This window comes from Oryctolagus cuniculus, chromosome 20 (assembly GCF_964237555.1).
Source record: "Oryctolagus cuniculus chromosome 20, mOryCun1.1, whole genome shotgun sequence".
In the NCBI taxonomy this organism is placed as follows: domain Eukaryota; kingdom Metazoa; phylum Chordata; class Mammalia; order Lagomorpha; family Leporidae; genus Oryctolagus; species Oryctolagus cuniculus.
Genome location: NC_091451.1, coordinates 5859415 through 5874663, shown reverse-complemented (window position 1 = coordinate 5874663; position 15249 = coordinate 5859415). Strand labels below are relative to the sequence as shown.

The window sequence follows — 15249 nt, the reverse complement described above, 5'->3', positions numbered from 1 at the left end:
ATGTATGTGACCTGAGCCACAACTTGAGTTTCTTCAGCTGTAAATGGGAATAACAACACTGGTGACCTCAAAGGGAAACCACAAGGACCAGGTGCAGCGATAAATGAGAAGGGCCAGCATAGCATTTGGCATCCAGTCTGTACCCAGTGTAGCTCTTGCCTTAATTCTTTGTTGAAGACTTGCAGTTGGGGCTGGCACTGTGGTTTAGCGGGTTAAAACCCCAGCCTGCATCCCATATGAACGCCAGTTTGAGTCCCAGCTGTTCCACTTCCCATCCAGCTCCCTGCTAATGCACCTGAGAAAGCAGCAGAGGATGGCCTAAGTCCTTGGGCCCCTGCACCTGCGTGGGAGACCTGGAAGAAGCTCCTGGCTCCTGGCTTTGGATTGGCACAGCTCTGGCCATTGAGGCCATTTGGGGAGTGAACCAATGAATGGAAGACCTCTCCCTCTCTCTCTCTGTAACTCTACCTTTCAAATAAATAAAATAAATCTTAAAAAAAAATGCTTGCACTTGAGGACATTAGTGTATAGTTAAGAGTGTGAAGGAAGAGAGAACAGGTCCCAGCAAATGCTGAGCCGCCTCATCAGCCTCACACCCATAAGTGACTGGCTAGTTTGGGTTCCTACAGGCAAAGTGAAGAGGTGATAGGTTTTGAGGGGTTTGGGTTTGTGGATGGCTCTGGAGAGCCCAGTCCCAGGGCCAGTCCCAGGAGTCACGGTTACTGCAAGGAAGACCCACGCCTGCAAAAGCAGCAGCAGAACCCGAGTGCTCGGGCTAGCTCTGGCCCACGGGACAGGTCAAGTGACTGCAGGCGCATAGCCACCTTCCAGGCCTGCCTGCTTCCCTAAAGCTGGGGTCGGAACTGGCATGGCCTATGTTGAGAGGAGAAACAGTCTCACTCAGTGTGTCCAGACCAGTACAATGCTCTTGGGCCTGAATTTGGGTTGCAAGGACTCTTGGGGAAATTTCTGTCCTTACGAGATAAGGTGCAAGTCAGCCTATTGATGGCATGATATAGAATTTTGTCCATTTTGTGTGTTCCTTTTTTTAAAAGTTGTGTGTATGTGTTTGTGTGTGTGTGTGTACATATATGTATAGTTAAAAGACAGGGAGAGAGAGAGAGAGAGAGAGACAGGGATTATCCACCCACTGGCTAATTCCCCAAATGGCTGTAACAGTTCACACTAGGCCAAGCAGAAGCCAGAAATCACAGACTCTATCCGGGTCTCCCACATGGGTGGCAGGGACTCAAGCACTTGGGCCATCACCTGCTGCTTCCCAGGTGCATTAGCAGGGAGCCGGCTTAGACGTGGAGTAGTTGGGACTCCAACCGGCACCCTGGTATGGGGTGCAGGCGTCCCAAGTGGCAGATGGACCCCCTGAACCACAATGCCTGCCTTGCATGGCTGTTGCTTTTACACCCAGCAACCACAGTCGTCACTGAAGATTTCTTCTCCTTCACTGGGACTTACCCTCTGGTTCTGTGCTGCCAAACCCTCCTGATATTTCACATCACCTCTTGGTCGCTTTTCCACTGCCTTTCCTCCCGGCATTCCCCTCCCCAGCAGCATGGGCAGGGACGCGCTTCCTCACTGTACCCAGTCTGTAGAATCAGCACACCATTTGATCGTGCCCTCTAAGGGTTTCGTTTGGAGTAACCAAGGCAGTTGAATAAGGTGTTGAGACTCCTTATCAACGCCATTTGATAGCTTTGATGCGGCTAACTAGACTTGGGGCCGGAGGTGATGACCCCACAATCGGGGAAGATGGACAGGAGCCAGACCACTGGAAGACTGAACTTTCTCCTCACCCGAGAGTCATGCTTTGTTATTTTGTAGGGAGAAAATCTCAGATACGCAGAAAGACTGGAAATTCTTTGAGGTGAGTCACTTACATTTATATTTTTAATTTTCTTTAAGATGCCCACTTTTTTTTTTTAAAAAGGATTTATTTATTCATTTGAAAGAGTTAGAGAGAGAGGAGGAAGAGGAAGAAAGAGAGGAAGAGAGGAGGAGAGAGATCTTCCATCTGCTGGTTCCACAATGGCCAGGCCAAAGTCAGGAGCTTCATCCAGGTCTCTCACATGGCTGCAGGGGCCCCAGCACTTGGACCATCCTCTGCTGCTTTCCCAGGCACATTAACAGGGAGCTGGATCAGAAGTGGAGTGGCCGGGATTCGAACTGGTACCCACATGGGATGCAGGCTGTGGCTTTGACCCACTGCTCCACAGTGCCAGCTTGCGTTTTAGAGCTTTTCTCTTTGGCAGGAAGCATGACATACAGCAGTAACCTGTACATTTTGTCAGGCACTCAGTTTTATTACATATCCTACCTGAAAAGGATGCTAATACACTAGATGCTGTGCCTTGAATTTTTTTTAAAGATGTATTTTTATTTACTTGAAAGACAGAGTTACAGAGAGAGGTAGAAGCAGAGAGAGGTCTTTCATCCGCTGGTTCACTCCCCAAATGGCCACAATGGCCAGAATTGAGCTGATCCGAAGCCAGGAGCCAGGAGCTTCTTCTGAGTCACCCACATGGGTGCAGGGGCCCAAGAATTTGAGGCATCTTCTACTGCTCTCCCAGGCCATAGCAGAGAGCTGGATCAGAAGAGGAGCAGCCGGGACTGGAACTGGCACTCGTATGGGATGCCGGCACTGCAGATCGGGGCTGTAACTCACTGCAGCACAGCACCGGCCCCACCTTAATTTCTGATCTGATTTTTCCCCTGCAAACGTGAGTAGGTGTTGGATTTCGCAGAGCTCTGCAGGAACATTGAGGAGCTGCCCCCCGCCGCGGCTTGCGTCTACATGGCAGTGTGACTTAGTGCGGCTGGGGAAGGTAATCCCTGCCTGCTTTCTGTTGCAGTGTTTTTACACTTTCTGCACGTATGTGGCTTGGGTTGTCTTCCGGCGTCAGCACTTGACAGAGATTGAGGAAGAGGTAGGACGGCTCTTCCGTACCAGCATGTTCAACATCCCTCGAAGAAAACGTGAGGACGAAGAATTAGGAGGGGAGAAGAAACGCATGACCTTCGTGCAGTTCAGGTATGACCTTCCGGTTTCCCTAAGCTGAAGCGGGGTTCTAGAAAGCAGGGCAAAGTGACCCACATGTCACCTCCTCCTCCCCTCGCAGGAGAATGATGGCAAAACGGCCAGCAATCAAGAAAGCCATTAATATGCGCTCCCCCGTCATGTCCACCCTGCTGCCCTCTCACCGGGAAAAAGCTCAGACTATCGTTGAGAAAAAGTATCTTCAAGTAGGCGCCAAACTCCCGGCTCAGACACACCTGGACTTTGTACCCCTGCCGAAGTAAGTGGTCCAAGGAGCAAGACAGGGTAGGCCTGTTGTGGCTTAGGCGGGGCGGGGGGCGGGGGGGCGCTGCCAGGTTTTGCAGGGATGAGAGCACCTGCCTCCCTACATTCCCCCTGCCCCTCCCCACCTGTCTCCCAGCCAGAGCATCCCTAGGCACCTCCGCCTAGACAAGAAAGACATTGCTGCAAGGTCGTGCCAGACTCCAAGGAGTTTGAGTTGGGAGGAGTGAGTCACAGACTTTATTTTTTTTTAAGATTTATTTTATTTTTTTTATTTGAAAGACAGAATTACAGAGAGAGGTAGAGACAGAGAGAGAGGTCTTCCATCTGCTGGTTGACTCCCCAGATGGCTGCAATGGCCAGAGCTGCGTCAATCTGAAGCCAGGAGCTTCTTCTGGGTCTCCCACGTGGGTGCAGGGGCCCAAGGATTTGGGCCATCTTGTATTGCTATCCCAGGCCATAGCAGAGAACTGGATAGGAAGAGGAGCAGCCAGGATTCGAACCGGCGCCCATATGGGATGCCGGCGCTTCAGGCCAGGGTGTTAACCCGCTGTGCCACAGCGCCAGCCCTAAGTCACAGACTTCCTAAGGAGGAGCTTTTTCTGCTATGCAAAAAATAGAAATGTTTTTGGGAAACGTGTAAGAATGCAGTGGAAGTTCACGGGAAATAGAACAGCTTTACAAAAACGGGCGTGTGTGTGCATGTGCGTGTGTTAGTCTTGGCTTTAGTGCACACACACACACACATGCACAGAGGCGTGCCCACAGTCTTTGGCCTACTGCTTCATCTGTACCAGTCATTCTTTTCACAGAGTTGGCATCTTGGGGGAGCCTCGGTCTCTGTTCAACCCGCACACCCTTCTCCCCCTTGAGCCTGAGGAGACCGTGAAGGCTGGGAGACACCCGTCCCTGATAGAGAGGAACAACATGAAGATTCAGGACACACTGCACTTGGTCATGAGAACCCTGTCTTCTCACACGCCCTACTCCAAGTAACCTGGGGTCTCCCGTCTCCGCAAGAGTCCCTGCGTTTGTAAATGAAGCACACGACCTTAGCCGCTTGATACGGGATGAGTATCATACTGTCAGTAAGCCTTCAAAAATGGCCCAAGTGTGCATCCTAAAGAACAGCTGTGGACGATTAAAGAATTCCAGAAAGCCATTGAAGAACTTAAAAGCACTTTGTCTTATTTTTGGTGGATTGTCTGTTACTTATTTCCCTCCTCGACTTCTGGGTAACTTTTTTTTAAAAACTACCTGGATGCCAGTGTTTTATTTTATTTTATTTTAAAGATTTATTTATTTATTTGGAAGTCAGAGTTACACAGAGAGAGAAGGAGAGGCAGAGAGAGAGAGAGAGAGAGAGAGAGAGAGTCTTCCATCTATTGGTTCCCTCCTCAGATGGCCACAATGGTTGGAGCTGCACCGATCCAAAACCAGGAGCCTGGAATTTCTTCCGGATCTTCCACATGAATGTAGAGGCCCAAGGACTTGGGCCATCCTCTACTGCTTTCCCAGGCCATAGCAGAGAACTGGATTGGAAGTGGAGCAGCCGGGACTCGAACTGGTGCTCATATGGGATGTTGGTACCACAGGCAACAGCTTTACCCACTACGCCACAGCGCCAGCCCCTTGGGTAACTATTTAAGTTTAGTAGTGTCTTAGTGGACTGGTGAAAAAACATTTGTTTATTCATTTCTCAGTTGATCTTTGCCTTATGAGAGAGCATTCTGGGCATATATAAAAACAGATTTCCATTTAAAAAGGCAAACTAAAACATTTTAAACATGGAATCTTTTCCCTTGGCTATGTGAGGGAACTTCAAGAGGGTCACAGAAAATGAAGTTAAACGATAAGCTTACTTTAATGGAAAAGAGATTTTCAAAGGTGTCTCTCCTCCAGCTGGCTTCTTTTTAAAATTTTGTGTTTAATTTATTAGAGAGAGACAGACAGACCTACCCTCCCATCTACTGGCTTATTCCCCAAATGCCCAGGGGGCTGGAACTCAATCTGGGGCTCCCACCTTGTAGCAAGGACCCAAGGACTTGAGCCATCCCCTGCTGCCTCCCTGGGTGCCTGGTAGCAGGAAGCTGGAGTTGGAAGTAGAGCCAAGACTCAAACCCAGGTACTCCTCTATGGGATGTGAGCATCCCATTCAAGTCTTAACTGCTGTGCCAAACTCCCATTCCTGCACAAAACCTTTAAAATCCATGCATACACGAAGTCTTTAATAAGTTACTAGAAAATTCATGTCATGAAAAAGCTAGGTATGGATTTCAAATTTTTTGCACCAGATTAAACTTATCTTTTACATAAATTTTCCATGAACTTCTGAAATACCTGTGTGTGTGTGTGTGTGTGTATGTATGTGTGTGTGAGAGAAAGATTGAGAGAGATTGAGAGAGAGAGAGAGAGAGAGAGAGAGTATGTCTTTCATATCAGTCAGGGCTGGATTTGAGAGCATTTATATATTTTATATTGTGATACCAGTAATAAAGTTCATGGAAAAATGAAATTAAAAGACAAATGGGGGGGGGGGTCGGTGTTGTGGCACACAGTGGGTTAAGCCACTGCCTGCAAAGTCTGAATCCCATGTGGACGCTGGTTCGAATCCTGGCTGCTTCACTTCCAATCCAGCTCCCTACTAATGTACCTGGGAAAGTAGCGGGAGACAGCACAAGTGCTTGGGCCCCTGCACCCACGTGGGAGACTTGGGAGAAGCTCCTGGCTCCTGGCTTTGGCCTGGCCCAGCCCAGCTTGGTGCAGCCACTTGGGGAGTGAATCATTGGGAGGAAGATTCTCTCCCTCCCCTGCGCCTGCCCTTGTAACTCTCCTTTTTAAATAAATAAACAAATAAAAGATAAATTTGATTTTGGGACAAAAACATTTTGAAACCTGTGCTAGTTTTTGCATAATACTCATTTTCTATGAACTTTTTGAAGTATTCTTGTTGTAGAGACATTTATAGCTAGGGATATATACACACAGGTTGGAACACACAGTTTTCCTTGTTCTGTCACCTGAGAGGACCTAGAAGCCACAACACCTAATAACAACGAGAACATCTGTCTCCAAGGTCTTGGTTTCTTGCTTTACTTTTTTTTTTTTTAAGATTCATTTTATTTATTTGGAAGACAGTTACAGAGAGAGAGAGAGAGAGAGAGAGAGAGAGAGAGAGAGAGAGAGGTCTTCCATCTGCTGGTTCACTCCCCAAATGACTGCAATGGCCAGAGCTGAGCTGATCCGAAGCCAGGAGCCAGGAGCTTCTTCCATATGGGTGTAGGGGCCCAAGGACTTGGGCCATCTTCTATTGTTTTCCCAAACCATAGCAGAGAGCTGGATCGAAAGAGGAGCAGCTGAGACTTGAACCGGCACCCATATGGGATGCTGATGCTGCAGGCTGGGGCTTTAACCTGCTGTGCCACAGCACCAGCCCCATGGTCTTGGTTTCTGTTACCATTCTCTAAAAAAGGAACCAGGGCTGGCTCTGTGGTGTAGCAGGTTAAGCCTCTTCTTGCAATGCTGGCATCCCATATGGGCGCTGGTTTGTGTCCCGGCTGCTGCAATTTGAATCCAGCTCCCTGGTAATGCTCCTGGGAAAGCAGCAGAAGATGGCCCAAGTGCTTGGGCCCCTGCACCCACGTGGGAGATCTGGTTGAAGCTCCTGGCTCCTGACTTTGACCTGGCAGTTATGGACATTTGGGGAGTGAATCAGCAGATGGAAGATCTCTCTCTGTCTCTCCTCCTGTCTGTATAACTCTGCCTTTCAAATAAATAAAAAATGAACCTTTTTTAAAAAAAAGAAAATAAAATGAAAAGGAGCCATGGCTGCTGGAAGAAAATGGCTGAATCTGGGACAAAGGCAGGAAACAGACAAGGTGAGCCTGGAGCATTCTGTAGTGCTAGAAATTAAGAAAGTGCACAAAAACAAACCAAAACCAGAGCAACCCATAACCATGAGGATATACGGATGTCAACAGGACTCAGCAAGCAACTCAAAGAGCTGGAATCGTCTGAGTGAGCAGCTAAAGTCCACTGGGTTAGAACCCAGGGTGTAAGTAAATTCCCATGAGTCTATGCTGATGTGAGTGACTGAATAAATAAATAAATAATAGATGGAAAGAATAGGTAAACTCCCCTGTTTGGGAGAATTCCAAATAATGCATAATGATACTCCCCTCAAGGAAGCGGGCCTACCACGGTGGCTTCCTCCCAACAAGTGTGGCATGGAAAGGAGGGAGAAGAGGAACTTCAGGGTGGAGACCCCTAACGCACACTGTCTCTGGTAGCTTCAGCAGCAAGACGTCGTGTTGATGGTACACACACGACTGAGAATGGCATTGACCTTCCCAACACCCAATAATCCCAGTCTACTCATAAAAGAATATCAGATGATCTCAATAGAGGGACAATATCTGGCTCAAACTCTTCAAAATTATTAAGCTCATCAAAACAAGGAGAATCTCGGCCGGCGCCGCTCCTCACTAGGCTAATCCTCCACCTAGCGGCGCCGGCACACCGGGTTCTAGTCCCGGTTGGGGCGCCGGATTCTGTCCCGGTTGCCCCTCTTCCAGGCCAGCTCTCTGCTGTGGCCCGGGAGTGCAGTGGAGGATGGCCCAAGTGCTTGGGCCCTGCACCCCATGGGAGACCAGGAGAAGCACCTGGCTCCTGGCTTCGGATCAGCGTGGTGCGCCGGCCGCATTGCGCCAGCCGTGGCAGCCATTGGAGGGTGAACCAACGGCAAAGGAAGACCTTTCTCTCTGTCTCTCTCTCTCTCTCACTATCCACTCTGCCTTGTCAAAGCAAACAAACAAACAAAAACAAAAACAAGGAGAATCTCAATTTGATAGGGCATCTATGAAGAAGCCCTAGCTGGCGTCCTGTTGAAACTTCTCCCCACTACTATCAAGAACAAATCAAGACTCTACTCACACCAGTCCTATTAAATATCTGCGCCAGTGCACTGTTTACTTCCTCGTGTTTGGCCGATGCATTTGGGCACAGTGTTTGCGTGCCCTTTGCGTCAGTGGCTTTGACAGAGTTGCCCCAATCTTAGCCTACTAGAAACCAGTTGGAGATGGACATGATGAGGCTCTGCGCTGTTGCAGGGATTGGGAGAAATAAAACAAAATCTGATTGGGGGTAAAAAAATAGAAAATGATGCTGATGGTTGTGCAGCTCTAAGAATATACTAAAAACCAAATTGTACACTTTAATGGATGACTTTGTAGGGTATATGATTATATTACATCTCAAAAAAGCTATCCTAGGGGTCGGTGCTGTGGCGCAGCAGGTTAATGCTCTGGCTTGAAGTGTCGGCATCCCATATGGGTGCTGGTTCAAGATCCGGCTGCTCCACTTCTGATCCAGCTCTGTGCTATGGCCTGGAAAGCAGTAGAAGATGGCCCAAGTCCTTAGGCCCCTGCATCTGCGTGGGAGACCCAGAAGAAGCTCCTGGCTCCTGGCTCCTGGCTCCTGGCTCCTGGCTTTGGATCGGCTCAGCTCTGGCCATTGTGGCCAACTGGGGAGTGAACTAGCGGATGGAAGACCTCTTTCTCTCTCTGCCTCTCCTCTTTCTGTGTAACTCTGACTTTCAAATAAATAAATAAATAAATCTGTTAAAAAAAAAGCTATCATAAAGAAAAAAACAATGAAAACACAACCTCCAGAATGAGAGACAATGTGTTAAAATCACGTATGTGATAAAGATCCAGTGTTCAGAAAGTATAAAGAACTCTTACACTAATTTTTTTTTAAAAAAATTGTTTATTTGAAAGGCAGAGTTACAGAGAGGCAGAGGCACAGAGCAGGGGCCCAAGGACTGGGCCATCTTCCACTGCTTTCCCAGGCCGTAACAGGGAGCTGGATCAGAAGTGGAGCAGCCAGGACACGAACCGGTGCCCATATGGGATGCTGGCTTTGCAGACAGAGGCTTAACCTACTACATCACAGCACTGACCCCACTAATATTAATTTTTAAAAACTGGTTTAATTCAGAAATATAAAAAAAAGTTGTTTTGAATGTGGATGTGCAGAGAATTAACACAAAATCTGAAATGTAAAAAAAAAAAAAGCTTCCAACTCCACTTTTTTTTTTTTTTTAAAAGATTTTATTTATTTATTTGAGAGGTAGAGTTACAGACAGTGAGAGAGAGAGAGAAGAGAGAGAAGGGTCTTCCATCTGTTGGTTCACTCCCCAAATGGCCGCAACAGCCAGAGTGGCGCCGATCCGAAGCCAGGAGCCAGGAGCTTCTTCTGGGTCTCCCATGTGGGTGCAGGGCCCAAGGACTTGGGCCATCCTCCACTGCCCTCCCGGGCCACAGCAGAGAGCTGGATGGGAAAGGAGCAGCCGGGACTAGAACCGGCAGCCATGTGGGATGCCGGTGCTACAGGCAGAGGATTAACCCAGTGAACCACAGTGCCGGCCCCCCAACTCCACTTTTAAAAGAGCAATTTAAAAATTTAAAAATGATTAACGGATTTGAACATTTTCTTTTTTAAAAAGTTTTGTTTATTCATTTGAAAGTCAAGGTTACAGAGAGAGGGAAGGAGAGACAGAGAGAGAGAGAGAGGTCTTCCATCTGCTGGTTCACTCCCCAAATGGCTACAATAGCCAGGGCTGGGTCAGGCCAAAGCCAGGAGGGAGGAGCTTCTTCCAGGTCTCCCATGTGGGTGGCAGGGCCCAAGCCCTTGGGCCATCTTCTGCTGCTTTTTCCAGGCCATTAACAGGGAGCTGGGTTGGAAGTTGAGCAACCAGGACTTGAATTGGCGTCCATATGGGATGCCAGCAACACAGGTGGCGGCTTTACCTGCTATGCCACAATGCGAGCCCTTAAACAGACATTTTTCCAAAGAATATATATATATATATATATATATATATAAAAGGGCAATAAATAGATGAAAAGAATACTCACTATCATTAGTTAGTAGGGAAATGCAAATCAAAACCACAATGAAATAGCATTTCCTACCCACCAGGGTGGCTGTGAGCAAAGAGCAAGAAGAGCAAGTGCTCATGGGAATGTGGAGATGTCAGATGTCAGATAGCGCTGATGGGAACGTGCCACACTGCGTAGTTCCACGGAAAGTGAAGCGCAGAGGACCACACACAGGCAGTCCCACTGAGACCTGAAAGTAAGTTCACACAACAACGGGTACGTGAGTGATACACAGTATATTCAGAACAGCCAAGGAGAGTGGAACAGACGGCGGAGCGGGCGTTCAGCCTGGGGGTTAAGACACCAGCGCGCCACGTTCAGTTTCCTGTCACTACAGACCTTGGAGGGCAGTGGTGATGGTTCAAGTCGTTGGGTCCCTGCCACCCATGTGGAGACCTGGATTGGCTCCCAGCCCAGCCCTGGCTGTTGCAAGCATTTAATAATTGGGATCTCTCTGTCTTGTGTCTGTTTCTCTGTGTCTCTGACTCTTAAACAGAGTATTTTTTTTTTAAACTTTAATAAACATCTTTGGAGAAATGGAATGAGAAGATGATATACATTTTCTATGAGTGTTTTGAACGTCCTACCTAGTTCTGTCCACCTTCTCTTTTTGAAAGCGGTATAACACTAATGATGTTAATGGTAGTTCTCTCTTATCTAGTAAGGAAAAACATTTGTGAATGCCAGAAACCTCGTTTGGAAGCATTTGTGTTAACTTTGCTTTGAATCAGCATTTTATGGGTTGAAACAAAAGGGAACAGTTTGACTGATGAAACACTGAGTTTTTCCTTGGCCCCAAAGAGCTAATTCACAAAAGGATACAACAAAACAAACATGGAATCATTCGGTTTCAAAACTGCAATGAAAATAAATAGTCCTTAAACACTTAGTTATTCCCCACCCCTACCAAGTGTAAAGAGGAAAACAAGTCTTGTTAAGATTCTCAAACTATGTTAGCAGGATCTCACATTCAATGATCAAGAAATGTGAGGGGTGGGTGCTGTGGGGGGTGGGCTAAGCCTCCACTTGTGGCACCAGCATCCCATATGGGCACCGGTTTGTGTTCAGGCTGCTCCACTTCTAATCCAGTTCTCTGCTATGGCCTGGGAAAGCAATAAAAGGTGGCCTAAGTCCTTGGGCCCCTGTACCAATGTGGGAGACCCGGGAGAAGTTCCTGGCTCCTGGCTTCGGATCAACATAACTCTAGCCATGTGGCCATCTGGGAAGTGAACCAGCAGGTGGAAGACCTTGCTCTCTCTCTCCCTCTGGAAGATGACCCAGGTCCTGGGGCCCCTGCACTTGCATGGGAGACCCAGAAGAAGCTCCTGGCTCCTGGCTCCTGGCTCCTGGCTCCTGGCTCCTGGCTCCTGGCTCCTGGCTCCTGGCTTTGGATGGGCACAGCTCTGGCCATTGCGGCCAATTGGGGAGTGAACCAGTGGATGGAAGACCCCCTCTCCCTCTCTCTCTTCTCTCTGTGTAACTCTGACTTTCAAATAAATTTTAAAAAAATAAAAGAATCACTTCACAGAATCCTGCTTGTATGAAAATCTCTGCTAAAAAGAATACTCAGAGAAAGAGACAGAACAAATCTACCATGAAACCCAAGCCATGTGCTTTTTGCAGAAGCCTTGTCTGACAAACCACCTGTGCAGGAACACAGAGAAGTCTGTGGCCCTTTTCATTCCTGAGTTTGGCAGTGACACAGTCAGGCAAGTGCAGCCTCCCACCCCTTCACTTGCTACGTAAGATCCAGCGACTGCAATGTATTTGCTCTTGTAGTTCATCAGCGTCCAGCTCATTTGGGGCCAGAGACTGGTCTCGGGGCTGGCAGTGTGAAGATGAGTAAGATGTCATTGCTGGGGCCAGCGCTGTGGTGTAGCGGCTGTAAAGCCACCACCTGCAGTGCTGGCATCCTGTATGGGCGCCAGTTCAAATCCTGGCTGCTCCACTTCTGATCCAGCTCTCTGCTATGGCCTGGGAAAGCAGTAGAAGATGGCCCAAGTCCTTGGGCCCCTGCACCCGTGTGGGAGACCCGGAAGAAGCCCCTGGTTCCTGGCTTTGGATCGGCGCAGCTCTGGCTGTTGCGGCCATTTGGGGAGTGAACCAGTAGATGAAAGACTTCTCTCTCTCTCTCTCTCTCTCTCTCTGGCTCTACCTCTCCTTCTCTCTGTGTGTAATTCTGACTTTCAAATAAATAAATAAATCTTTTTTAAAAAAAAGGATGTCATTGCTATGCTAAAGGGGCTCACAGATGACATCTCCTGAGCCACGGGGCAATCTGTGATGTGCTCTTCAACTGTCTGCTAATGGCAGTGGTACCAGTCCAGCACCTGGAGCTAAGCAGGTGGCAGCACTGGCTTCATGGGACTGGTCCCATGGTGTGCTGTGGTTTTGGCCCACTGTCCACCCTCTTTTTATTCACAACTGTATTCCAAAGCCTTCCTGGTGATCCTAACCTGAATCTTCCCAGTCAATCCTCTTGCAGCCGATGCAGATGGGTAGACCACTCTTTCAGGTTCTGGGACCCTTTCCAGAATGGTTTTCTGCAGGTTAGTGCAGGACTGAGTCTTACTGAGATAGTTTTGTATCAGTCGACAAACAGACACTGCCGCAGCCCCCTAAGATCCCATCACTCCTCTGCCCCTTGGACCCTCTGCCTGACAACCCATTATGTTGCCCGCCAAGGACTGGGTGCAGCATGTGTGTACATAAATATCTGTACAGTGACCCCGTCAGCCCTCTGCATGTGTGAATTCCACATTCATGGATTCAATCAGCCACAGGTGGAAAATATCTAAACAATACACAATTGACATAGACTCTACATTATATTGGATACTATAAGCCACCTAAAGACGATTTCAAATATACAAGAGGGGACCAGCCTTGTGGTGCAGCAGGTTAAGCTGCTACCTGCAATGCCAGCATCCCATATGAGTGCTTGTTCGAGTCCCAGTTGTTCCACTTCCAGTCCAGCTCCCTGCTAACATGCCTGGGAAGGCAGCAGAAGATGGTCCGAGTACTTGCACCCCTACCATCCACATGGGAGACTCCGATGGAGGGCCAGGCTCCCACCTTTAGCCTGGTCCAGCCCTGCCTGCTGTGGCCATTTGGGAAGTAAACCAGCAGGTGGAAGATCTCTCTCTCTCTTGGTCTATTCCTTTCTCTTTCTCTGTAACTCTGCCTTTTAGATAGATAGATAGATAGATGTAGATAAATCTTTTAAAAAATAAAACAAATGCACAAGAGAATATGCTGTTTGGAAACCTTTAGGGGGCCCTAGAACTGATCCCCAGGGGACAACTGTATACATGAAGTATTGTGGGAACCTGCTATATGTTCTGTGTGGTTAATGTGAGATTTCTCCCATTCACACATTTAACTTCGCTTCATTTTAAAAAAATGACTGTGTTCCATTTCCGGGGTTTAACCACTGATGTAACCAATTTGGGGAGGTTTTTAAAAATAGAGGCATAGCACCCCCACCACTCAACACCATGGTGGAGACACAGAGTGTTGAGAGGGGTGGACCCCACGTGTCTTTCAAAGCTTGCCAGGTGGTGCTGGCCATCCGCCAGGTCTGGGATGCATTGGCATACGACAGGCCAGGTCATTCTACAAATATAAAAGCAAACTGAAAGCTCTGGAGCTTCCTTTTTAATTTTTTAAAAGATTTATTTTATTTATTTGAAAGAGTTACAGAGAGAGGTAGAGACAGAGAGAGAGGTCTTCCATCTGGGTCACTCCCCAGATGGCCGCAACGGGTGGAGCAGTGCTGATCCAAAGCCAGGAGCCAGGAGCTTCTTCTGGGTCTCCCACATGGGTGCAGGGGCCCAAGGACTTGGACCATCTTCTACTGCTTTCCCAGGCCACAGCAGAGAGCTAGATAGGAAGAGGAGCAGCCGGGACTAGAACCGGCGCCCATATGGGATGCCGGCGCTTCAGGCCAGGGCTTTAAGCTGCTGCACCACAGCGCCGGACCCTGGAGCTTCCTTTTTTAAAATAAAAGGCTTGTTTCTGCTTTTTCTTTTTTTCCCTTCAGGACACAAGCTATAAAGTGACCAATATTAAAAACCTGTGTTTGAAGACGTTCTTGCTCAGTTGTCCTGGCTCGCTACCAGCTTGCAATTTCTCTCTGCTTAGCAAAAATTGAAAGGGAGGCCAGTCTAGGAGCAGCAGGAGGGGCCGAGCCCTCGGTTCCAGGTATCCTGGCCAAGTGCTTGCTTCCCAAGGACACTGCTGCCTGTCTCTTGGCAGCACAGACTCAGTATTGGTTGCCTCCTGCAGGAGCTGAGTGCTGGCCGCATCTCTGTGTGCCTTCAGATTTGGAACTGAATCTTGATGGTGTCTTCGTAAGCAACACAAGGCTCAGATAACCAACTGCAGTTCTTGGAAAGAGATTAAAATGTGAACCCAGCTCACCACGCCCAGGCTCTCTGGAAGCCAGAAAAGTATATTTATGGGAAAAGAGGTTTATAGCAATACTTTCTTCAGTGACCCACATGACAGAGTTGAGAACAAACATCTTCTCTTTGGTTGGGTGATACCAAATTAGGTGGAGTTGCTCACATCCCAGACAGTGAGAAGCAAACTCAACACAGCCCTGTCCAGACTGACCCTGAAAAAGCAAAAACAACAACAACAACAACAACAACAACAACAAAACAAAACAAAAAAACCACCATAATTGCAAGATGAAAAATAGCTTATTCGAGGGTACAGGGGTTCCTTCCTCCTCCTCCTCCTTCTTCCTCCTCCTCCCCCTCCCCCTCCCCCTCTTCCTTCCTCTGGGGCCAGTGCTGTGGTGCAGTAGGCTAAGCCTCCACCCGCAGCGCCAGCATCTCATATGGGTGTTAATTCGTGTCCCGACTGCTCCTCTTCCAATCCAGCTCTCTGCTGTGGCCTGGGAAAGCAGCAGATGGCCCAAGTGCTTGGGCCCCTGCACCAGATAAAAACCTATACCTGGCTTCAGATAAGCCCAGCTCTGGCTGTTGT

The 15249-nt window shown here is 48.3% G+C and overlaps 1 protein-coding gene across 9 annotated transcripts in view; it reads left to right on the top strand.

Annotated features, from left to right (window-relative positions):
* PPP1R36 (protein phosphatase 1 regulatory subunit 36) overlaps positions 1 to 4501 on the top strand; it is a 32468-nt gene extending 27967 nt beyond the window's left edge. For all 9 annotated transcript variants that reach the window (XM_051826114.2, XM_051826115.2, XM_051826109.2 and 6 more), the window contains 4 exons: positions 1840 to 1882; positions 2868 to 3046; positions 3135 to 3311; positions 4126 to 4501. In XM_051826114.2, the coding sequence (XP_051682074.2) occupies positions 1840 to 1882; positions 2868 to 3046; positions 3135 to 3311; positions 4126 to 4309 (583 nt within the window). In that variant the 3' untranslated portion in view covers positions 4310 to 4501. The remainder of the gene's footprint in view (positions 1 to 1839; positions 1883 to 2867; positions 3047 to 3134; positions 3312 to 4125) is intronic.
* The last annotated feature ends 10748 nt before the right edge of the window (positions 4502 to 15249 follow it).